The sequence below is a fragment of the Mustelus asterias genome, chromosome 22 (genome assembly GCF_964213995.1).
Source record: "Mustelus asterias chromosome 22, sMusAst1.hap1.1, whole genome shotgun sequence".
Lineage (NCBI taxonomy): Eukaryota > Metazoa > Chordata > Chondrichthyes > Carcharhiniformes > Triakidae > Mustelus > Mustelus asterias.
Window position 1 is genome coordinate 74,725,891 of NC_135822.1, and position 26,765 is coordinate 74,752,655.

Here is a 26,765-nt window from a genome sequence, read left to right on the forward strand (position 1 = left end):
CTACTGTACAATCAGCCCCTCACACTATCAATACTGTACAATCTGCTCCTACACTATCAATACTGTACAATCAGCCTCTCACACTATCAATACTGTACAATCAGCCCCTCACACTATCAATACTGTACAATCAGCCCCTCACACTATCAATATGGTACTGACTCCCACATTGTCAATACTGTACAATCAGCCCCACACACTATCAATACTGTACAATCAGCCCCTCACACTGTCAATACTGTACAATCAGCCTCTCACACTGTCAATACTGTACAATCAACCACTCACACTGTCAATACTGTACAATCAGCCTCTCACACTGTCAATACTGTACAATCTGCCCCTCACACTATCAATACTGTACAATCAGCCCCTCACACTATCAATACTGTACAATCAGCCTCTCACACTATCAATACTGTACAATCAGCTTCACACTATCAATACTGTACAATCAGCCTCTCACACTGTCAATACTGTACAATCAGCCCCTCACACTATCAATACTGTACAATCAGCCCCTCACACTATCAATACTGTACAATCAGCCCCTCACACTATCAATACTGTACAATCAGCCGCTCACACTATCAATACTGTACAATCTGCCGCTCACACAATCAATACTGTCCAATCAGCCGCTCACACTATCAATACTGTACAATCAGCCGCTCACACTATCAATACTGTACAATCAGCCCCTCACACTATCAATACTGTACAATCAGCCTCTCAAACTATCAATACTGTACAATCAGCCTCTCACGCTATCAATACTGTACAATCAGCCTCTCACACTATCAATACTGTACAATCAGCTTCTCACACTGTCAATACTGTACAATCAGCCTCTCACACTATCAATACTGTGCACTCAGCCTCTCACACTGTCAATACTGTACAATCAGCTTCTCACACTGTCAATACTGTACAATCAGCCTCTCACGCTATCAATACTGTACAATCAGCCTCTCACACTATCAATACTGTACAATCAGCCTCTCACACTGTCAATACTGTACAATCAGCTTCTCACTGTCAATACGGTACAATCAACCCCTCACTATCAATACTGTACAATCAGCCCCTCACACTGTAAATACAGTACAATCAGCCCCTCACTATCAATACTGTACAATCAGCTTCTCACACTGTCAATACTGTACAATCAGCCCCTCACTATCAATACTGTACAATCAGCCCCTCACTATCAATACTGTACAATCAGCTTCTCACACTGTCAATACTGTACAATCAGCCCCTCACTATCAATACTGTACAATCAGCTTCTCACACTGTCAATACTGTACAATCAGCCTCTCACACTATCACTACTGTACAATCAGCCCCTCACACTATCAATACTGTACAATCTGCCCCTCACACTATCAATACTGTACAATCAGCCCCTCACACTATCAATACTGTACAATCAGCCCCTCACACTATCAATACTGTACAATCAGCCCCTCACACTATCAATACTGTCCAATCATCCACTCACACTATCAATACTGTACAATCAGCCCCTCACACTGTCAATACTGTACAATCAGCCCCTCACACTATCAATACTGTACAATCAGCCCCTCACACTATCAATACTGTACAATCATCCACTCACACTATCAATACTGTACAATCATCCACTCACACTATCAATACTGTACAATCAGCCTCTCACACTATCAATACTGTACAATCAGCCCCTCACACTATCAATACTGTACAATCAGCCCCTCACACTATCAATACAGTACAATCAGCCCCACACACTATCAATACTGTACAATCATCCACTCACACTATCAATACTGTACAATCAGCCTCTCACACTATCAATACTGTACAATCAGTCCCTCACACTATCAATACTGTACAATCAGCCCCTCACACTATCATTACTGTACAATCAGCCTCTCACACTATCAATACTGTACAATCAGACTCTCACACGATCAATACTGTACAATCAGCCTCTCACACTATCAATACTGTACAATCAGCCCCTCACACTGTCAATACTGTACAATCAGCCTCTCAGACTATCAATACTGTACAATCAGCCCCTCACGCTATCAATACTGTACAATTAGCCCCTCACGCTATCAATACTGTACAAACAGCCCCTCACGCTATCAATACTGTACAATCAGCCTCTCACACTGTCAATACTGTACAATCAGCATCTCCCACTATCAATACTGTACAAACAGCCCCTCACACTGTCAATACTGTACAATCAGCCCCTCACACTATCAATACTATACAATCAGGCTCTCACACTATCAACATTGTACAATGAGCCTCTCACACTATCAATACTGTCCAATCAGCCTCTCACACTATCAATACTGTACAATCAGCCTCTCACACTATCAATACTGTCCAATCAGGCTCTCACACTATCAATACTGTACAATCAGCCCCTCACACTATCAATACTGTCCAATCAGGCTCTCACACTATCAATACTGTACAATCAGCCTCTCACACTATCAATACTGTACAATCAGGCTCTCACACTATCAATACTGTACAATCAGCCCCTCACACTGTCAATACCGTACAATCAGCCCCTCACACTATCAATACTGTACAATCAGCCCCTCACGCTATCAATACTGTACAATCAGCCTCTCACACCATCAATACTGTACAATCAGCCCCTCACGCTATCATTACTGTACAATCAGCCTCTCACACTGTCAATACTGGACAATCAGCCCCTCACACTATCAATACTGTACAATCAGCCTCTCACACTATCAATACTGAACAATCAGCCTCTCACACTATCAATACTGTACAATCAGCCCCTCACACTATCAATACTGTACAATCAGCATCTCACACTATTAATACTGTACAATCAGACTCCCACACTGTCAATACTGTACAATCTGCCCCTCACACTATCAATACTGTACAATCAGCCTCTCACACTATCAATACTGTACAATCAGCCTCTCACACTATCAATACTGTACAATCAGCCTCTCACACTACAAATACTGTACAATCTGCCCCTCACACTAACAATACTGTACAATCAGCCTCTCACACTACAAATACTGTACAATCAGCCCCTCACACTATCAATACTGTACAATCAGCCTCTCACACTACAAATACTGTACAATCAGCCTCTCACACTATCAATACTGTACAATCAGCCTCTCACACTATCAATACTGTACAATCAGGCTCTCACACTGTCAGTACTGTACAATCAGCCTCTCACACTTTCACTACTGTACAATCAGCCCCTCACACTATCAACACTGTACAATCTGCCCCTCACACTATCAATACTGTACAATCAGCCTCTCACACTATCAATACTGTACAATCAGCCTCTCCCACTACCAATACTGTACAGTCACCCCCTCACACTATCAATACTGTACAATCAGCCCCTCACACTGTCAATACTGTACAATCAGCTACTCACACTGTCAATACTGTACAATCAGCACATCACACTATCAATAATGTACAATCAGCTACTCACACTGTCAATACTGTACAATCAGCACATCACACTATCAATACTGTACAATCAGCCACTCACACTATCAATACTGTACAACCAACCCCTCACACTGTCAATACTGTACAATCTGCCCCTCACACTACAAATACTGTACAATCTGCCCCTCACACTGTCAATACTGTACAATCAGCCTCTCACACTATCAATACTGTACAATCAGACTCTCACACTGTCAGTACTGTACAATCAGCCTCTCACACTATCACTACTGTACAATCAGCCCCTCACACTATCAATACTGTACAATCTGCCCCTCACACTATCAATACGGTACAGACTCCCACACTATCAATACTGTCCAATCAGCCACTCACACTATCAATACTGTACAATCAGCCCCTCACACTATCAATAATGTACAATCAGCTACTCACACTGTCAATACTGTACAATCAGCACCTCACACTATCAATACTGTAAAATCAGCCCCTCACACTATCAATAATGTACAATCAGCTACTCACACTGTCAATACTGTACAATCAGCACCTCACACTATCAATACTGTACAATCAGCCACTCACACTATCAATACTGTACAACCAGCCCCTCACACTGTCAATACTGTACAATCTGCCCCTCACACTACAAATACTGTACAATCAGCCCCTCACACTATCAATACAGTACAATCAGCCCCACACACTATCAATACTGTACAATCATCCACTCACACTATCAATACTGTACAATCAGCCTCTCACACTATCAATACTGTACAATCAGTCCCTCACACTATCAATACTGTACAATCAGCCCCTCACACTATCATTACTGTACAATCAGCCTCTCACACTATCAATACTGTACAATCAGACTCTCACACGATCAATGCTGTACAATCAGCCTCTCACACTATCAATACTGTACAATCAGCCCCTCACACTATCAATACTGTACAATCAGCCTCTCAGACTATCAATACTGTACAATCAGCCCCTCACGCTATCAATACTGTACAATTAGCCCCTCACGCTATCAATACTGTACAATCAGCCCCTCACGCTATCAATACTGTACAATCAGCCTCTCACACTGTCAATACTGTACAATCAGCATCTCCCACTATCAATACTGTACAAACAGCCCCTCACACTGTCAATACTGTACAATCAGCCCCTCACACTATCAATACTATACAATCAGGCTCTCACACTATCAACATTGTACAATCAGCCTCTCACACTATCAATACTGTCCAATCAGCCTCTCACACTATCAATACTGTACAATCAGCCTCTCACACTATCAATACTGTCCAATCAGGCTCTCACACTATCAATACTGTACAATCAGCCCCTCACACTATCAATACTGTCCAATCAGTCTCTCACACTATCAATACTGTACAATCAGCCTCTCACACTATCAATACTGTCCAATCAGGCTCTCACACTATCAATACTGTACAATCAGCCCCTCACACTGTCAATACCGTACAATCAGCCCCTCACACTATCAATACTGTACAATCAGCCCCTCACGCTATCAATACTGTACAATCAGCCTCTCACACTATCAATACTGTACAATCAGCCCCTCACGCTATCATTACTGTACAATCAGCCTCTCACACTGTCAATACTGGACAATCAGCCCCTCACACTATCAATACTGTACAATCAGCCTCTCACACTATCAATACTGAACAATCAGCCTCTCACACTATCAATACTGTACAATCAGCCCCTCACACTATCAATACTGTACAATCAGCATCTCACACTATTAATACTGTACAATCAGACTCCCACACTGTCAATACTGTACAATCTGCCCCTCACACTGTCAATACTGTACAATCAGCCCCTCACACTGTCAATACTGTACAATCAGCCTCTCACACTATCAATACTGTACAATCAGGCTCTCACACTGTCAGTACTGTACAATCAGCCTCTCACACTTTCACTACTGTACAATCAGCCCCTCACACTATCAATACTGTACAATCAGCACCTCACACTGTCAATACTGTACAATCTGCCCCTCACACTATCAATACTGTACAATCTGCCCCTCACACTATCAATACTGTACTGTCACCCCCTCACACTATCAATACTGTACAATCAGCCTTTCACACTGTCAATACTGTAAAATCAGCCCCTCACACTATCAATAATGTACAATCAGCTACTCACACTGTCAATACTGTACAATCAGCACATCACACTATCAATACTGTACAATCAGCCACTCACACTATCAATACTGTACAACCAACCCCTCACACTGTCAATACTGTACAATCTGCCCCTCACACTACAAATACTGTACAATCTGCCCCTCACACTGTCAATACTGTACAATCAGCCTCTCACACTATCAATACTGTACAATCAGACTCTCACACTGTCAGTACTGTACAATCAGCCTCTCACACTATCAATACTGTACAATCTGCCCCTCACACTATCAATACGGTACAGACTCCCACACTATCAATACTGTCCAATCAGCCACTCACACTATCAATACTGTACAATCAGCCCCTCACACTATCAATAATGTACAATCAGCTACTCACACTGTCAATACTGTACAATCAGCACCTCACACTATCAATACTGTAAAATCAGCCCCTCACACTATCAATACTGTACAACCAGCCCCTCACACTGTCAATACTGTACAATCTGCCCCTCACACTACAAATACTGTACAATCTGCCCCTCACACTGTCAATACTGTACAATCAGCCTCTCACACTATCAATACTGTACAATCAGCACCTCACACTGTCAGTACTGTACAATCAGCCTCTCACACTATCACTACTGTACAATCAGCCCCTCACACTATCAATACTGTACAATCTGCCCCTCACACTATCAATACTGTACAATCAGCCTCTCACACTATCAATACTGTACAATCAGCCTCTCACACTATCACTACTGTACAATCAGCCCCTCACACTATCAATACTGTACAATCTGCCCCTCACACTATCAATACCGTACAATCAGCCTCTCACACTATCAATACTGTACAATCTGCCCCTCACACTATCAATACTGTACAATCAGCCTCTCACACTATCAATACTGTACAATCAGCCTCTCACACTATCACTACTGTACAATCAGCCCCTCACACTATCAATACTGTACAATCTGCCCCTCACACTATCAATACCGTACAATCAGACTCTCACACTATCAATACTGTACAACCAGCCTCTCACACTATTATTACTGTACATTCAGCCTCTCACAGTATCAATACTGTACAATCAGCCTCTCACACTATCAATACTGTACAATCAGCCACTCACACTATCAATACTGTACAATCAGCCCCTCACACTATCAATACTGTACAATCAGCTACTCACACTGTCAATACTGTACAATCAGCAACTCACACTATCAATACTGTACAATCAGCCCCTCACACTATCATTACTGTACAATCAGCCACTCACACTATCAATACTGTACAATCAGACTCCCACACTGTCAATACTGTACAATCTGCCCCTCACACTACAAATACTGTACAATCTGCCCCTCACACTGTCAATACTGTACAATCAGCCTCTCACACTATCAATACTGTACAATCAGACTCTCACACTATCACTACTGTACAATCAGCCCCTCACACTATCAATACTGTACAATCTGCCCCTCACACTATCAATACTGTACAGTCACCCCCTCACACTGTCAATACTGTACAATCAGCCTCTCACACTATCAATACTGTACAATCTGCCCCTCACACTACAAATACTGTACAATCTGCCCCTCACACTGTCAATACTGTACAATCAGACTCTCACACTGTCAGTACTGTACAATCAGCCTCTCACACTATCACTACTGTACAATCAGCCCCTCACACTATCAATACTGTACATCTGCCCCTCACACTATCAATACTGTACAATCAGCCTCTCACACTATCAATACTGTACAATCAGCCTCTCACACTATCACTACTGTACAATCAGCCCCTCACACTATCAATACTGTACAATCTGCCCCTCACACTGTCAATACTGTACAATCAGCCTCTCACACTATCAATACTGTACAATCAGCCCCTCACACTATCAATACTGTACAATCAGACCCTCACACTATCAATACTGTACAATCATCCACTCACACTATCAATACTGTACAATCAGCCTCTCACACTCTCAATACTGTACAATCAGTCCCTCACACTATCAATACTGTACAATCAGCCCCTCACACTATCATTACTTTACAATCAGCCTCTCACACTATCAATACTGTACAATCAGCCCCTCACACTATCAATACAGTACAATCAGCCCCTCACACTATCAATACAGTACAATCAGACCCTCACACTATCAATACTGTACAATCATCCACTCACACTATCAATACTGTACAATCAGCCTCTCACACTCTCAATACTGTACAATCAGTCCCTCACACTATCAATACTGTACAATCAGCCCCTCACACTATCATTACTTTACAATCAGCCTCTCACACTATCAATACTGTACAATCAGCCTCTCACACTATCATTACTGTACAATCAGCATCTCACACTATCAATACTGTACAATCAGCCCCTCACACTCTCAATACTGTACAATCAGCCCCTCACACTATCAATACTGTACAATCAGCATCTCACACTGTCAATACTGTACAATCAGCCCCTATCACTATCAATACTGTACAATCAGCCCCACACACTATCAATACTGTACAATCAGCCCCTCACACTATCATTACTGGACAATCAGCATCACACACTGTCAATACTGTACAATCAGCCCCTCACACTATAATTACTGTACAATCAGTATCTCACACTGTCAATACTGTACAATCAGCCCCTCATACTATCAATACTGTACAATCAGCCACTCACACTATCAATACTGTACAATCAGCCTCTCACACTATCAATACTGTACAATCAGCCTCTCACACTATCAATACTGTACAATCAGCCTCTCACACTATCAATACTGTACAATCAGCACCTCACACTATCAACACTGTACAATCAGCCCCTCACACTATCAATACTGTACAATCTGCCCCTCACTGTATCAATACTGTACATTCAGCCCCTCACACTATCAATACTGTACAATCAGACTCTCACACTGTCAATACTGTACAATCAGACTCTCACACTATCAATACTTTACAATCAGCCCCTCACACTGTCAATACTGTACAATCAGCCCCTCACACTATCAATACTGTACAATCAGCCCCTCACACTATCAATACTGTTCAATCAGCCACTCACACTATCAATACTGTACAATCAGCCCCTCACACTATCAATACTGTTCAATCAGCCACTCACACTATCAATACTGTTCAATCAGCCACTCACACTATCAATACTGTACAATCAGCCCCTCACACTATCAATACTGTACAATCAGCCCCTCACACTATCAATACTGTACAATCAGCCACTCACACTATCAATACTGTACAATCAGCCTCTCACACTGTCAATACTGTACAATCAGCCCCTCACACTATCAATACTGTACAATCAGCCACTCACACTATCAATACTGTACAATCAGCTCCTCACACGATCAATACTGTACAATCAGCCTCTCACACTATCAATTCTGTACAATCAGCCCCTCACACTATCAATACTGTACAATCAGCCTCTCACACTATCAATTCTGTACAATCAGCCCCTCACACTATCAATACTGTACAATCAGCCTCTCACACGATCAATACTGTACAATCAGCCCCTCACACTATCAATACTGTACAATCAGCCTCTCACACTATCAATACTGTACAATCAGCCCCTCACACTATCAATACTGTACAATCAGCCCCTCACTCTGTCAATACTGTACAATCAGCCCCTCACACTATCAATACTGTACAATCAGCCCCTCACACTATCAATACTGTACAATCAGCCTCTCACACTATCAATACTGTACAATCAGCCTCTCACACTATCAATACTGTACAATCAGCCTCTCACACTATCAATACTGTACAATCAGCCCCTCACACTGTCAATACTGTACAATCAGCCCCTCACACTATCAATACTGTACAATCAGCCCCTCACACTATCAATACTGTTCAATCAGCCACTCACACTATCAATACTGTACAATCAGCCCCTCACACTATCAATACTGTTCAATCAGCCACTCACACTATCAATACTGTTCAATCAGCCACTCACACTATCAATACTGTACAATCAGCCCCTCACACTATCAATACTGTACAATCAGCCCCTCACACTATCAATACTGTACAATCAGCCACTCACACTATCAATACTGTACAATCAGCCTCTCACACTGTCAATACTGTACAATCAGCCCCTCACACTATCAATACTGTACAATCAGCCTCTCACACTATCAATTCTGTACAATCAGCCCCTCACTCTATCAATACTGTACAATCAGCCTCTCACACTATCAATTCTGTACAATCAGCCCCTCACACTATCAATACTGTACAATCAGCCTCTCACACGATCAATACTGTACAATCAGCCCCTCACACTATCAATACTGTACAATCAGCCCCTCACACTGTCAATACTGTACAATCAGCCCCTCACACTGTCAATACTGTACAATCAGCCCCTCACACTATCAATACTGTACAATCAGCCTCTCACACTGTCAATACTGTACAATCAGCCTCTCACTATCAATACTGTACAATCAGCCCCTCACACTATCAATACTGTACAATCAGCCCCTCACTCTGTCAATACTGTACAATCAGCCCCTCACACTATCAATACTGTACAATCAGCCCCTCACACTATCAATACTGTACAATCAGCCTCTCACACTATCAATACTGTACAATCAGCCTCTCACACTATGAATACTGCACAATCAGCCTCTCACACTATCAATATTGCACAATCTACCCCTCACACTCACACCGCCCCATTGAAAATCACAGGTGGCCGTTTCCCCCATTCTGACTGGATGGGTTCTGATGGTGTTGTGAAAGGACCTGTGACTGTCAAACACCCCGCATCTGTACCCCTCCCATGGGCAGCAGACACATCATTCCTCACAACATCCCACCCATCACACTCCAAACACCAACCGCCCAACTGCACCACTCTCAGTCAAACAAACTCTCCTCCCCATTAACTGTGTTAAAATTCACAAACTAAAGCCTTCAGGGAGAATCGTACGTACGCAATTCCTTCAAACCCCGCACCCGCCCACAGGAACCGGGAAATCATTTCTCCAGTGACTAATCACAGCAATTCTTCAGTTCTTAGGGACTGCTAATGACTCAGAATGGTTGTCACTGCATCTGGAGGACAGAGGGTCCAGTTTAACACTGGTCCACATTCTGAAGTGGGAGGGTGATCAGCCAGATGTCATGGTACACATCGGTACCAATGACATAGGAAGGAAGAGTGAGGAGGTCCTCAAGAGCGAGAATCGAGATCTTGGTAGGAAGTTAAAAGCAGGACCCCGAGGGTAGTAATCTCAGGATTGCTACCTGTGCCACGTGCCAGTGAGGGTAAGAGTAGGATGCTCGGGCGGATGAACACGTGGCTGAGGAACTGGTGCAGGGGGTAGGGTTTCAGATTTCTAGATCATTGGGACCTCTTCTGGGGCAGGTGGGACCTGTACAAGAGAGACGGGTTACACCTGAACTACAAGGGGACCAATATACTTGCAGGGAGGTTTGCTAGTGTTATTGGGGAGGGTTTAAAACTAGATTTGCAGGGGGATGGGAACCAGAGTGCCAGAGCAGATAGTGGAGCGGGGGGGAAAATAAATGATGTTCATAGTTCATGCAAAATCACAAATAGAAGGGTTGTTTGTGGTGGTAATAATCTTCTGAGGTGTGTCTATTTCAATGCCAGGAGTATTGTGGGGAAGGCAGACGAGCTGAGGGCGTGGATTGACACATGGAATTATGACATTATAGCCATTTATGAAACTTGGCTCCAGGAGGGGCAGGACTGGCAGCTCAATGTTCCAGGGGTTCCGATGTTTCAGACGTGATAGAGGCAGAGGGATGAAGGGTGGGGGGGTGGCATTGCTAGTCAGGGAAAATGTTACAGCAGTGCTCAGGCAGGACAGATTAGAGGGCTTGTCTACCGAGGCCATATGGGTGGAGCTGAGAAACAGGAAAGGTATGACCACATTAATGGGGGTGTATTATAGACCACCCAATTGTCAGCGAGAATTAGAGGAGCAAATCTGCAGAGAGATAGCTGACAACTGCAGGAAACATAAAGTTGTGATCGTCGGGGATTTGAATTTTCCACATATAGATTGGGTTAGAGTTTGTAAAATGTGTTCAGGAAAATTTTCTAAATCAATATATAGAGGTACCAACTGGAGAGGAAGCAATATTTGATCTCCTATTAGGAAACGAATTAGGACAAGTGATGGAAGTGTGTGCAGGGGAACACTTTGGTTCCAGTGTTCATAACGCCATTAGTTTCAACTTGATCATGGATAAAGATAGATCTGGTCCTCGGGTTGAGGTACTAAACTGGAAAAAGGCCAAATTTGAAGAAATGAGAAAGGATCTAAAAAGCGTGGATTGGGACAGGCTGCTCTCTGGCAAGGATGTGATTGGTCAGTGGGAGGCCTTCAAAGGAGAAATTTTGAGAGCGCAAAGTTTGTATGTTCCTGTCAGGATTAAAGGCAAAGTGAATAAGAATAAGGAACCTTGGTTCTCGAGGGATATTGGAACTCTGATAAAGAAGAAGAGAGAGATGTATGACATGTATAGGCAACAGGGAGCAAATAAGATGCTTGAGGAGTGTAAAAAGTGCAAGAAACTACTTAAGAAAGAAATCAGGAGGGCTAAAAGAAGACATGAGTTTGCTTTGGCAGACAAGGTGAAGGATAATCCTCAGAGCTTCTACAGGTATATTAAGAGCAAAAGGATAGTAAGGGATACGTCAGTAGTAGGTAAATTATTGGAAGGAGTACTAAGAGATAGGATCTACAAATACTTGGATAGACAGGGACTTATTAGGGAGAGTCAACATGGCTTTGTGCGTGGTAGGTCATGTTTAACCAATCTATTAGAGTTTTTCGAGGAGGTTATCAGGAAAGTGGATGAAGGGAAGGCAGTGGATGTTGTCTACATGGACTTCAGTCAGGCCTTTGACAAGGTCCCGCATGGGAAGTTAGTTAGGAAGGTTCAGTCACTAGGTATACATGGAGAGGTAGTAAATTGGATTAGACATTGGCTCAATGGAAGAACACAGTAAGAAGTTTAACAACACCTGGTTAAAGTGCAACAGGTTTATTTGGTAGCAAAAGCCACACAAGATTTCGGAGCCCCTTCTTCAGGTGAGTGGGAATTCTGTTCACAAACAGAGCATATAAAGACACAACCTCAATTTACATGAATAATGGTTGGAATGCGAATACTTACAACTAATCAAGTCTTTAAGAAACAAAACAACGTGAGTGGAGAGAGCATCAAGACAGGCTAAAAAGATGTGTATTGTCTCCAGACAAGACAGCCAGTGAAACTGTGGGGGTTACAAATAGTGTGACATCAATGGAAGAAGCCAGAGAGTGGTAGTGGAGGATTGCTTCTCTGAGTGGAGGCCTGTGACTAGTGGTTAAAGCAGAACACCAGCAAGTAATCCCCTTGGCTTTTCCACCTCGTCATGATGTGGAGATGCCGGCGTTGGACTGGGGTAAACACAGTAAGAAGTTTAACAACACCAGGTTAAAGTCCAACAGGTTTATTTGGTAGCAAAAGCCACACAAGCTTTCGGAGCCTTCTTCAGGTGAGTGGGAATTCTGTTCACAAACAGAGCATATAAAGACACAAACTCAATTTACATGAATAATGGTTGGAATGCGAATACTTACAACTAATCAAGTCTTTAAGAAACAAAACAGCATGAGTGGAGAGAGCATCAAGACATCTTTTTAGCCTGTCTTGATGCTCTATCCACTCATGCTGTTTTGTTTCTTAAAGACTTGATTAGTTGTAAGTACACAGAGCTCAGAGGGAGGAGATGACAGGAGTTATTGAAGTGGAAGCCCAGAGTGTGCTGTTTATAGCTGTTAATGAGAGAGTGAGTCAGTACAGAAGGCGTCACACGCTAATCTGCAGTCCGCACACTGCCAAGTGTGTCCTCCAATTATCCAATCTCAGCACAGCCCCACGCTCACCACATTCCTGCTGTGACGGTGAAGGTTTACGGCAGCTTCTTCCCCACTCCTCACCCTCCCTCACCGCCTCTCCCACCTCCCCTCACCCCCCCACCCTCATCCCTCACCCCACACCCTCATCCCCCACCCTCATCCCTCACCCCACACCCTCATCCCTCACCCCACACCCTCATCCCTCACCCTCATCCCTCACCCCCCACCCTCATCCCTCACCCCACACCCTCATCCCTCATCCTCATCCCTCACCCCACACCCTCATCCCTCACCCCACACCCTCAGCCACCACCCCCCCATGCTCAACACCCCCCCCGCCCCCCCAGCCTCTCCCTCCCTCACCGCCTCTCCCACCTCCCCTCATCCCACACCCTCATCCCTCACCCCACACCCTCAGCCACCACCCCCCCGTGCTCAACGCCCCCCCCCCCCCCCCCCCGCCGCCCTCTCCCACCCTCACTGCCTCTCCCACCCTCACCGCCTCTCCCACCTCCATCTCCCCATCTTGGGTGCAGTCATTCTGTATCCAATCCCTGTTCTGTCAACTTGACCTTTCACAACCCACGGGAAAAGTCACTGTTCCCCACTGCCCGCAGGAGAACGAGAGGCTCAGGATCCCTTTTCACACTGAATAATATACAGATGTAATTCCGTCATTAACAAGCAGGCATTGCCCGGGTCTGGATGAACTGGGGGTGCCCGCACCACCACCCCCGGGTGCCCATTCCAACACACAGAAGCACTCACAGTTTCTCAAGAGCCTGGAGTCCAACAAATGCACCAGTCTTCAGCTTCACAATCTTGTTATTGCTCAGTATTCTGAAAGGCAACAGGAAAGAACTTGTGGTGAGACAGATTATGTGGGATCTTCCAGGGCAAAAATCAGACACGCTTCCTGCAAACTGGGCAGGGACCAGGCAGGGAAGGGACCGGGCTGGACAGGGACTGGGCTGGACAGGGACCGGGCTGGACAGGGACCGGGCTGGACAGGGACCGGGCTGGACAGGGACCGGGCTGGACAGGGACCGGGCTGGACAGGGACCGGGCTGGACAGGGACCGGGCTGGACAGGGACCGGGCTGGGCAGGGACCGGGCTGGACAGGGACCGGGCTGGACAGGGACCGGGCTGGACAGGGACCGGGCTGGACAGGGACCGGGCTGGACAGGGACCGGGCTGGACAGGGACCGGGCTGGACAGGGACCGGGCTGGACAGGGACCGGGCTGGGCAGGGACCAGGCTAGTTAACTCATAGAATCATCATAGAATCATAGACCCCTACAGTGCAGAAGGAGGCCATTCGGCCCATCGAGTCTGCACCAACCACAATCCCACCCAGGCCCTATTCCTGTAACCCCTTATATTTACCTGCTAATCCCCTGACAGTCTGGGCAGAGGTCAGGCTGGGCAGGGGTCAGGCTGGGCAGGGGTCAGGCTGGGCAGAGGTCAGGCTGGGCAGGGGTCAAGCTGGGCAGGGGTCAGGCTGGGCAGGGGTCAGGCTGGGCAGGGGTCAGGCTGGGGAGATAAAAAGGGAGGTTCTTTGAAAAACATTAAAGTGGACAAGTCCCCAGGGCCAGATAGGGTCTATCCCAGAATACTGAGAGAGGAGGGGGAAGAAATTGCTGAGACCTTGGCCAAAATCTTTGTATCCTCTTTAGCCACGGGTGAGGTACCAGAGGATTGGAGAGTAGCTAGCATTGTTCCTCTGTTTAAGTAGGACAGAAGAGACAATCCGGGAAATTACAGGCCTGTGAGTCTCACATCAGTGGTGGGGAAATTATTGGAGAAGATTCTTCGGGACAGGATGTACTCACATCTGGAAGAGAATAGGCTTATTAGCGATAGGCAGCATGGTTTTGTGAAGGGGAGGTCGTGTCTCACAAACTTGATTGAGTTCTTTGGGGAAGTGACAAGAAAAATTGACCACGGCAGGGCAGTGGATGTTGTATACATGGACTTTAGTAAAGCCTTTGATAAGGTTCCTCATGGCAGGCTGATAAAGAAGGTAAAGTCATATGGGATCCAAGGTGAGCTGGTAAGATGGATACAAAACTGGCTTGGGCATAGAAAGCAGAGAGTAGCAGTGGAAGGGACTTTTCTAACTGGAGGTCTGTGACAAGCGGGTTCCACAAGGTTTAGTGCTGGGGCCTCTGTTGTTTGTAATATATATAAATGATTTGGAGGAAAATGTAGATGGTCTGATTCGTAAATTTGCAGATGATACAAAAATTGGGGGAGTAGCGGGTAGTGAGGAGGATTGTCAGAGGATACAGCAGGATATAAATCAGCTGGAGACCTGGGCCAAAAGATGGCAGATGGAATTTAATCTGGACAAATGTGAGGTGATGTGATTTGGAAGGTCTACTGCAGAAGTATACAGTAAATGGTAGAGCCCTTAGAAATATTAGCATAGAAGTGATCTAGGCATGCAGATCCACAGTTCCCTGAAGGTGGCAAATCAGGTGGACAAGGTGGTCAGGAAGGCTATGGCATGCTGGCCTTCACCGGTCAGGGCGTTGAGTATAGGAATTGGAAAATCATGTTACAGCTGTATAAGACTTTGTTAGGCTGCATCTGGAGTATTGTGTACAATTCTGGTCGCCACACTACCGGAAGGATGTTGATGCATTGGAAAGGGTGCAGAAGAGATTTCCCAGGATGTTGCCTGGTTTGGAGGATATGGACTATGAAGAAAGGTTGAATAAACTTGGATTGTTTTCATTGGAGCGTCGGAGGATGAGGGGGGACCTGATAGAGGTTTACAAGATTATGACAGGCTTGGATAGAGTGGATAGTCAGAGTCTATGTCCCAGGGTCGAAGGGTCAATTATTCGGGGGCATAGGTTGAGAGTGAGAGGGGGAAAGTTTAAAAGGGATGTAAGGGGAAGTTTTTCACGCAGAGGGTGGTGAATGCCTTGAGGAGGAGGTGGAAGCAGATTCTATAACAATGTTCAAGAGGCATCTGGATAGATACAGGGATAGGCAGGAAATAGAGGGATATGGACCACACAGAGGCAAGAAAATATTAGATGAGAGAGGCATCTGTGTCGGGACAGACTTGGTGGGTTGAAGGGTCTGTTCCTGTGCTGAACTGTTCTTTGTTCTTTCCAAGCTGCAGGTGAAAATTTGCAGAATGGGGGATTTCTCCGTAACTAATACAGTAAAAAACAACTGATGAACGGATCATTTTAACTCACAGTCATTGTTGGGAATTCGCTGTGAACAAAATGGCTGTCACCTTTCTGAAACTGCATTTTAATTTGCTGACTACAATGTACTTTAGGTCACGCTGCAAGACCTGGTAAAGTGGGAAGTCGCTTCAAGTTCCTTCTTGGTGCACTGATCTGTATTTGCGAATTGTCACAGGCAGTGGCTGGCTTGGCTGTTTGTTTCTAGAATTGGTTGGGAGGGCAGGCAGGGAAGGGTAAAGAGGCCTTGGTGAGTGTGAGGGCTGAGGAACAGTGCACTCCAAGCCTGGTGCAGCTCCAATTCATTCAGGAACCCTGCGTGTTCCTGAACATGACTGTCCTTGACCCCCTTCCTGGGAAGGTCAGAATCAAGCTTCCCCCGTCAACCCTGCAGGGATGTCCTGGAGTCTCCGGGAATTAAAGGCTAATCTCCTCAACACGGCTGTGAACAAAACTCAGGGGGAACCGGTCAAACAGAAAGCAGGCAGAGAGAGGAAGGGCTTTGTCACTGACCCACTGCAATGAAATGGTCCCGATAAATCCTTCCAAACACGGGAATCGGTTGGAAATTTCACCTTTGTTAACTGGGAAAAGGGATTTTACAATAGTGGGAATAAAAAGTGGGTTGATTCTGTTTCTACATGATGAGGCTGATGGTGATGGGGGTGGGAGAGGAGGGGGAGGAGGAGGAGAGAGGGGGAAAAGGGTGAGGGAGGAGAGAACGTTGCTAAGCCAGGTGAGAGGGCAGGTGTAACTGTTCTGACCAGGACTGAGCCCCAAACTGCTGCTAACCCAGGCCCCCCCCCATCTCGGAGCCGTTTGTGAAGGAGTGGGAACCAGAACAGGCATTCCTGTGCCACAGTGTGCAATGCTTCCTGTATACATCCTGTAACAGCCTCTGATTAGCACAAGCACCACTGCAAAATAAAATTCAGCCCCTAATTGGCCATAAAAACCTGCTGTGTGAAAAGACATCGTTCGTTAGGGCAGGATTTACCGTCCCATTTATCCACACCTCCTGTTGCAAAGGGGCCTTGAGGCGATTGGGACGTGGGATTAACATCCTCCTCCTCGCAGTGAAACAATTCACTTCCCCCACAAGTTTCAAGAGGCACTTGGGACAAATGAGGTGTCCTGGACTGACATTCTACACCCCCCCCCCCCGCCCCCACCCCCCCTCCCCCCACCCCCACCCCCCACCACCCCCCCGCCCCCACCTCCCCCCCCGCCCCCACCCCCCCCCCCCACCCCCCCCCCCCCCACCGCCCCCCCCAGCACATTCCCCATCGCCACCCTCACTCTCAGATACCTTATCTTTTGTTATGATTTGATTTGATTCATTATTGTCACATGTATTAACATACAGTGAAAAGTATTGTTTCTTGCGCGCTATACAGACAAAGCATACCGTTCATAGAGAAGGAAAGGAGAGAGTGCAGAATGTAGTGTTACAGTCATAGCTAGGGTGTAGAGAAAGATCAACTTAATGCGAGGTAAGTCCATTCAAAAGCCTGACAGCAGCAGGGAAGAAGCTGTTCTTGAGTCGGTTGGTACGTGACCTCAGACTTTTGTATCTTTTTCCTGAAGGAAGAAGGTGGAAGAGAGAATGTCCACAGTGCGTGGGGTCCTTAATTATGCTGGCTGCTTTGCTGAGGCAGCGGGAAGTGTAGACAGAGTCAATGGATGGGAGGCTGGTTTGCGTGATGGATTGGGCTACATTCACGACCTTTTGTAGTTCCTTGTGGCCTTGGGCAGAGCAGGAGCCATACCAAGCTGTGATACAACCAGAAAGAATGCTTTCTATGGTGCATCTGTAAAAGTTGGTGAGAGTCGTAGCTGACATGCCAAATTTCTTATCGAACTCACCCATAAGCCCCTCTCTATAAGGACAGTACAGGAGGAGACCATTGGGCCCTGTGTAACTGTGCTGGCTCTTTGCCAGATCCCACACTGCAGCTTTTACCCCGCAGGTTAATCCTCTGCCTTTTGACAGTTCCTCTGAAATCTCATTCCAAAGGGCTTTCAGCTCAGGCACTGCATATCAGGGCAGCCGCCGGTGTGGTACAACATGTCCACATTTCCCCTCTGGTTCTCTTTGACAGCTGTTGCAGCGTAGTCTGCGGTTCTGTCCTCACCTCTGCTAACATTCTGGGAAATCTGCTTGGCAGATAAGGAGAGGCTGGATAGACTGGGACATTTTCCTCTGGAGGGTAGGAGGCTGAGGGGTGACCTTATAGAGGTCTATAAAATAATGAGGGGCATAGATCAGCTAAATAGTCAATATCTTTTCCCAAAGGTAGGGGAGTCTGTGGAGGCCAGGTCATTGAGTGTCTTTAAGACAAAGATAGATAGGTTCTCGATTCATAAGGGAATCAAGGGTTATGGGGAAAAGACAGGAGAATGGGGATGAGAAAAATATCAGCCATGGTTTAATGGTGGAGCAGACTCGATGGGCCGAGTGGCCTCATTCTGTTCCTCTTTCTTATGGTCTTATGGAGTCTAAAACTAGAGGGCATAGGTTTAAGGTGAGAGGGGAGAGATACTAAAGGGTCCAGAGGGGCAATTTTTTCACACAGAGGGTGGTGAGTGTCTGGAACAAGCTGCCAGAGGTAGTAGCAGAGGTGGGTACAATTCTGTCTTTTAAAAAGCATTTAGATAGTTACATGGGTAAGATGGGTATAGAGGGATATGGGCCAAACTAGTTTAATGGTAAAAACTGGGTGGCATGGACAAGTTGGGCCGAAGAGCCTGTTTCCATGCTGTAAACCACTATGACCCTCTCGAAGTCCTCGAAATGTGCGCGATTAATTTCCTATTGCCACTCCTCAGCTGAAACCCAGCCCTTCACAATTTTCTGCCTGAAACCTCATTAGCCACGTGACTGCTCATTTCTGCACAGTGTCTGCTCCTTATATGTCCCCTCACATTGAGGAGATTGAGGGGAAGATTTGATTGAGGCGCAAGGAGGAATTGTGTCAGAGGGAGTGTTAACCCCAGAGCACAGAGTGCAGAGGTGACATGAGGGGAAAAGCCGATTCCACAGCGAGCGGTTCGGACCTGGAAAGAGTTGCCTGAATAACTTGGGAAAGAAAAACTTGAACAGAAAAACATTCACTGAGTAAAGGAGGTGGAGCAGGAAAAGCTGGACTCTGCTGAGCTAGCACAGGAACAGTGGGCCGAACAGCCTCCTCCAGAGCTTTACAATTTTCTCTCCCACCATAAACAAAGAGGGATTGTTGGGAGAACTCCCCTGCTATCCCCCCCAACGCCATTCCATCAGCTGAACCATGACCTTGGGAAGCAATCGGGCGAATGGAATTTCTTTCCCCAAAGAGCTTCCGGGTTAGGCTGGATCTCAGTAACCATCTCCAGCTGCCTGACCCCAAGCGTGCAGCTCTGACCCTCAGCAGCTGCCAGCACCACAGACTTGGCTCAACAACCAACTGCCGCTAGCTCACTTCTCCCCTCCCCTCCTAACGCTGCGGCTGACTGCCTCAGGATCAACCCTGGAGAGATCGCAGCCTTTACTTATCCTTCTGATTGACAAAGATCAGCTTAATTCTTCACAAACCCACTGGAGGTCTGCTCCTGCAGCAAGGTAGAGGATATTAGCACACTCTATCAGTACTGAGGGAGCGCCGCACTATCAGAGGGTCAGGACTGAGGGAGCGCCGCACTATCAGAGGGTCAGGACTGAGGGAGTGCTGCACTGTCAGAGGGTCGGTACTGAGGGAGTGCCGCATTGTCAGAGGGTCAGTGCTGAGGGAGCGCCGCACTGTCAGAGGGTCAGTACTGAGGGAGTGCCGCACTGTCAGAGGGTCAGTGCTGAGGGAGCGCTGCACTGTCAGAGGGTCAGGACTGAGGGAGCGCCGCACTGTCAGAGGGTCAGTGCTGAGGGAGCGCCGCACTATCAGAGGGTCAGTGCTGAGGGAGCGCTGCACTGTCAGAGGGTCAGTACTGAGGGAGTGCCGCACTGTCAGAGGGTCAGTACTGAGGGAGTGCCGCACTGTGAGAGGATCAGTACTGAGGGAGTGCCGCACTGTCAGAGGGTCAGTACTGAGGGAGTGCCGCACTGTCAGAGGGTCAGTACTGAGGGAGTGCCGCACTGTCAGAGGGTCAGTACTGAGGGAGTGCCGCACTGTCACAGTGTCAGTACTGAGGGAGTGCCGCACTGTCAGAGGGTCAGTACTGAGGGAGTGGTGAGCCTGTGGAACTCATTACCACAGGAAGTAGTTGATGCCAAAACATTGAATGTATTCAAGAGGCGGCTGGATATCGCACTTGGGGTGAATGGGATCAAAGGTCATGGGGAGAAAGCAGGATTAGGCTATTGAGGTGGACGATCAGCCATGATCATAATGAATGGCAGAGCAGGATCGAGGGGCTGAATGGCCTGCTCCTGCTGCTATCTTCTATGAAGGGGATAGATAGAGTGAACGTTCAAAGACTATTTCCTCGGATGGATGGAGCTATTACAAGGGGGCATAACTATAGGGTTCGTGGTGGGAGATATAGGAAGGATATCAGAGGTAGGTTCTTCACGCAGAGAGTGGTTGGGGTGTGGAATGGACTGCCTGCAGTGATAGTGGAGTCAGACACTTTAGAAACATTTAAGCGGTTATTGGATAGGCACATGGAGCACACCAGGATGATAGGGAGTGGGATAGCTTGATCTTGGTTTCAGATAAAGCTCGGCACAACATCATGGGCCGAAGGGCCTGTTCTGTGCTGTACTGTTCTATGTTCTATGTTCTATGTTTCTATAACATTAGTGGATAATGTGCTGCATTGTGACAAGACCCACTGTGACATGATAACAATCAACTTGGAGATAGCACCGTATCACATCACTCCAGAGAGATGGAGGGATAGAGAGGGGAGGGATGGAAGGACAGAGGGGGAGGGATGGAGGGACGGGGGGGGAGGGATGGAGGGACAGAGGGGGGAGGGATGGAGGGACGGAGAGGGGAGGGATGGAGGGACAGGGGAGAGAGATGGAGGGACAGAGGGGGGAGGGATGGAGGGACAGAGGGGGGAGGGATGGAGGGACAGAGGGGGAGGGATGGAGGGACAGAGGGGGGAGGGATGGAGGGACAGAGGGGGAGGGATGGAGGGACAGAGGGGGGAGGGATGGAGGGACAGAGGGGGAGGGATGGAGGGACGGAGAGGGGAGGGATGGAGGGACAGGGGAGAGAGATGGGAGGGACAGAGGGGGGAGGGATGGAGGGACAGAGGGGCGAGGGATGGAGGGACAGAGGGGGGAGGGATGGAGGGACAGAGGGGGAGGGATGGAGGGACAGAGGGGGGAGGGATGGAGGGACAGAGGGGGAGGGATGGAGGGACGGAGAGGGGAGGGATGGAGGGACAGGGGAGAGAGATGGAGGGACAGAGATGAGCCAATGGAAAAGCAGAAGGTGGCTGAATGCCATCCCCCATTCCTCTTCCTGATGCCAAAGGTAACATTTACAAAGAGAATCAGAATGATTGCCCCATGAATCAATCACTCCGTGTGTTACTCTCTCTCCCAGCATTGTCTCCAGATTCTGAATCAATCAGTGCCCCCGCTTCCAGTTTCCACCCCTCCATCACCTTCACCTGGTCCATCTCAGACACTTCCCTTCCCTTCCTTGACCATTCTGTCTCCATTTCCGGCAATAGCCAATCTACTGATAACCATTACATGCCCACTGACTCCGATAGCTATCTGGACTGCAGTTCTTCACATCCTGTAAGGACTCCATCCCTTTCTCTCAGCTCCTTCGCCTCTGTCGCATTTGTTCCGATGATGCCACTTTCCAAAGTGGTGCCTCTAAAATGTGCTCCTTTTTCCCCAACCGTGGATTCCCATCGACAGTTGTCAACAGGGCCCTCAACATTGTGCAGTCCATCTCCCGCGCCACTGCCCTCACCCCCTCTCCTCCCTCCCAGAACAAGGATAGAGTCCCCCATGTTCTCACACTTCACCCCACCAGCCTCCGCATGCAAAGCATAATCCACCGCCATTTTCACCAACTCCAGCATGATGCCACCACCAAACACATCTTCCCTTCACTCCCTCTGTCAGCATTCCGCAGAGACCGTTCCCTCCGGGAGAACCTAGTCCACTCCTCCACGATACCCAACACCCCTCCCGTCACTCATGGCACCTTCCCATGCAATCGCAGACGGTGTAACACCTGCCCCTTTACCTCTTCCATGCTCACCATCCAAGGTCCAAAACACTCATTCCAGATTAAGCAGCGTTTCACTTGTACCTCTTTCAATTTGGTCTATTGCATTCGCTGCTCCCAATGTGGTCTCCTCTATATCGGAGAGACCAAGTGTAGACCGGGTGATCGCTTTGCTGAGCACCATCGGTCTGTGTGCAATCAGGACCCTGACCTTCCGGTTGCTGCCATTTTAACACACGATCCTGCTCCCATGCCCACATGTCTATCCTTGGCCTGCTGCAATGTTCCAGTGAAGCTCAACACAAACTGGAGGAACAGCATCTCATCTTCCGGCTGGGCACTTTACAGCCTTCCGCTCTCAACATTAAATTCAACAACTTCAGATGATTCGCTCTCCCCCACCTCCACCCCTTTGTTTTCATTCTATTTTATTTAATTTTTTACTGCTCTCTACCTTTTATTTCTTTATTGTCTTTCTTCATTTTGCTTCCCCCCCCACTCTTTCCCGCCATTTCATCCCCTTCCCTTATCTTTTCTCCCGCTGCTTTCCCTTTTCTACATTCTACCTCTGTCCCATCTTTTCTCCCCCCTTCCCCTCCACATCTTCACCTGTCACAGTTTACCCTCTGATTTCAGCTTCTCTGCCGTTTGGCCATTCACACCCTTTATTCTCTCTATGGGCTGCCATTAGCAGCTTTTCCCCTGGTTTCTGTGGCTATGACTCATCTTTCATTCCCTCCCCCCTGCAGTATAAATATCTCCCACTTTCTCTGCCTTTTAGCTTTGACAAAGGGTCATCTGGACTCGAAACGGCAGCTCTTTTCTCTCCTTACAGATGCTGCCAGACCTGCTGAGATTTTTCAGCACTTTCTCTTTTGGTTTTATTATTATTTTACTCAATCCAGACACAGGAACACACAATCTGAGTGAGTGAGCGAGGGCCCACAAAACAGAACAGCACAAAGATAAAACAGAGGGTCTGAATCAGCAAGTAACTGACCCCATCGCTGGGTTTTTAAATCCTGCAGACAAGAGCAGGGAGGGGAGGAGGTTTAGAGATCTGTTTGGAACAATGATAAAATACTGTGCAAGATGGGCAAGGCAGAGATACAGAAACAGACAAAGAACAAAGAACAGTACAGTACAGGAAACAGGCCCTTCGGCCCTCCAAGCCTGTGCCGCTCATTGGTCCAACTAGACCAATCGTTTGTATCCCTCCATTCCCAGGCTGCTCATGTGACTATCCAGGTAAGTCTTAAACGATGTCAGCGTGCCTGCCTCCACCACCCTACTTGGCAGCGCATTCCAGGCCCCCACCACCCTCTGTGTAAAAAACGTCCCTCTGATGTCTGAGTTATACCTCGCCCCTCTCAGCTTGAGCCCGTGACCCCTCATGATCGTCACCTCCGACCTGGGAAAAAGCTTCCCACTGTTCACCCTATCTATACCCTTCATAATCTTGTATACCTCTATTAGATCTCCCCTCATTCTCCGTCTTTCCAAGGAGAACAACCCCAGTCTACCCAATCTCTCCTCATAGCTAAGACCCTCCATACCAGGCAACATCCTGGTAAACCTTCTCTGCACTCTCTCCAATGCCTCCACGTCCTTCTGGTAGTGCGGCGACCAGAACTGGACGCAGTACTCCAAATGTGGCCTAACCAGCGTTCTATACAGCTGCATCATCAGACTCCAGCTTTTATACTCTATCCCCGTCCTATAAAGGCAAGCATACCATATGCCTTCTTCACCACCTTCTCCACCTGTGTTGCCACCTTCAAGGATTTGTGGACTTGCACACCTAGGTCCCTCTGTGTTTCTATACTCCTGATGACTCTGCCATTTATTGTATAACTCCTCCCTACATTATTTCTTCCAAAATGCATCACTTCGCATTTATCCGGATTAAACTCCATCTGCCACCTCTCCGCCCAATTTTCCAGCCTATCTATATCCTGCTGTATTGCCCGACAATGCTCTTCGCTATCCGCAATTCCAGCCATCTTTGTGTCATCCGCAAACTTGCTGATTACACCAGTTACACCTTCTTCCAAATCATTTATATATGTCACAAATAGCAGAGGTCCCAATACAGAGCCCTGCGGAACACCACTGGTCACAGACCTCCAGCCGGAAAAAGACCCTTCGACCACTACCCTCTGTCTCCTATGGCCAAGCCAGTTCTCCACCCATCTAGCCACTTCTCCTTGTATCCCATGAGCCTTAACCTTCTTAACCAACCTGCCATGTGGGACTTTGTCAAATGCCTTACTGAAAGCCATATAGACGACATCCACGGCCCTTCCTTCATCAACCGTTTTTGTCACTTCCTCAAAAAACTCCACCAAATTTGTAAGGCACGACCTCCCTCTTACAAAACCATGCTGTCTGTCACTAATGAGATTGTTTCGTTCTAAATGCACATACATCCTGTCTCTAAGAATCCTCTCCAACAACTTCCCTACCACGGACGTCAAGCTCACCGGCCTATAATTTCCTGGGTTATCTCTGCTACCCTTCTTAAACAACGGGACCACTGCAGATATATCACTGCAGATATATCACTGAACAGAGTTACACAGGGAATGATGGAATAGAGGAACTCCAACAGTGCTCGGTGCAGACATACCAAACATAAAGAGACACCAGACAGTTCCAGCAAAGATGTCAAAGCACTTAGAACATAGAAAAAATACAGCACAAACAGGCCCTTCGGCCCACAAGTTGCACCGGTCATGTCCCTACCTACCTAGGCTTATATATAGGCTTACCTAGAACCCTCAATCCTATTCAGTCCCATGTACCCATCCAGAAGTCTCTTAAAAGACCCTATCGTGTTTGCCTCCACCACCACTGACGGCAGCCGATTCCACTTACCCACCACCCCCTGAGTGAAAAACTTACCCCTGACATCTCCTCTGTACCTACTCCCCAGCACCTTAAACCTGTGTCCTCTTGTAGCAGCCATTTCAGCCCTGGGAAAAAGCCTCCGAGAATCCACCCGATCTATACCTCTCAACATCTTGTACACCTCTATTAGGTCTCCTCTCATCCTTCGTCTCTCCAAGGAGAAAAGACCGAGCTCCCTCAACCTATCCGCATAAGGCATGCCAACCAATCTAGGCAACATCCTTGTAAATCTTCTCTGCACCCTTTCAATCATTTCCACATCCCTCCTGTAATGAGGCGACCAGAACTGAGCACAGTACTCTAAATGGGGTTTGACGAGGGTCTTATATAGCTGCATCATTATCCCCGGACTCCTAAACTCAATCCCTCGATTGATAAAGGCCAGCATACCATACGCCTTCTTAACCACCTCCTCCACCTGTGGGGCCGATTTTAGAGTCCTGTGGACCCGGACCCCAAGGTCCTCCTGATCCTCCACACTGCTAAGAGTCGTACCCTTGATATTATACTCCTTCATCCCATTTGACCTGCCAAAATGGACCACTTGCCAAGAACTCTTCCAGGGGTTACCCAGTTGGCAGGAATAGAGTTGAACTCATACATGTGTTGTGTGCATCTGCAGCCTATCATAGAGGTTCCAGGTGTCACACATGGTCATTGGGTCAGTTTCGCTTTCTTTCCCAATCCACAGGAGACAACTAGATTCCAACAGGAAATATCCTGGGATGTGAAAAACTACCACAAGTTCTGACCTCAGAAGGACATATTTTACACAATGGATGGTGGGGGCCTGGAA

At 47.1% G+C, this 26,765-nt stretch overlaps 1 protein-coding gene across 2 annotated transcripts in view; it reads right to left on the reverse strand.

Moving 5' to 3' along the window:
- Window positions 1–26,765, reverse strand: part of adgra2 (adhesion G protein-coupled receptor A2) — a 240,667-nt gene that overhangs the window by 157,609 nt on the left and 56,293 nt on the right. For both annotated transcript variants that reach the window (XM_078239650.1, XM_078239651.1), the window contains one exon: window positions 14,451–14,522. In XM_078239650.1, the coding sequence (XP_078095776.1) occupies window positions 14,451–14,522 (72 nt within the window). The remainder of the gene's footprint in view (window positions 1–14,450; window positions 14,523–26,765) is intronic.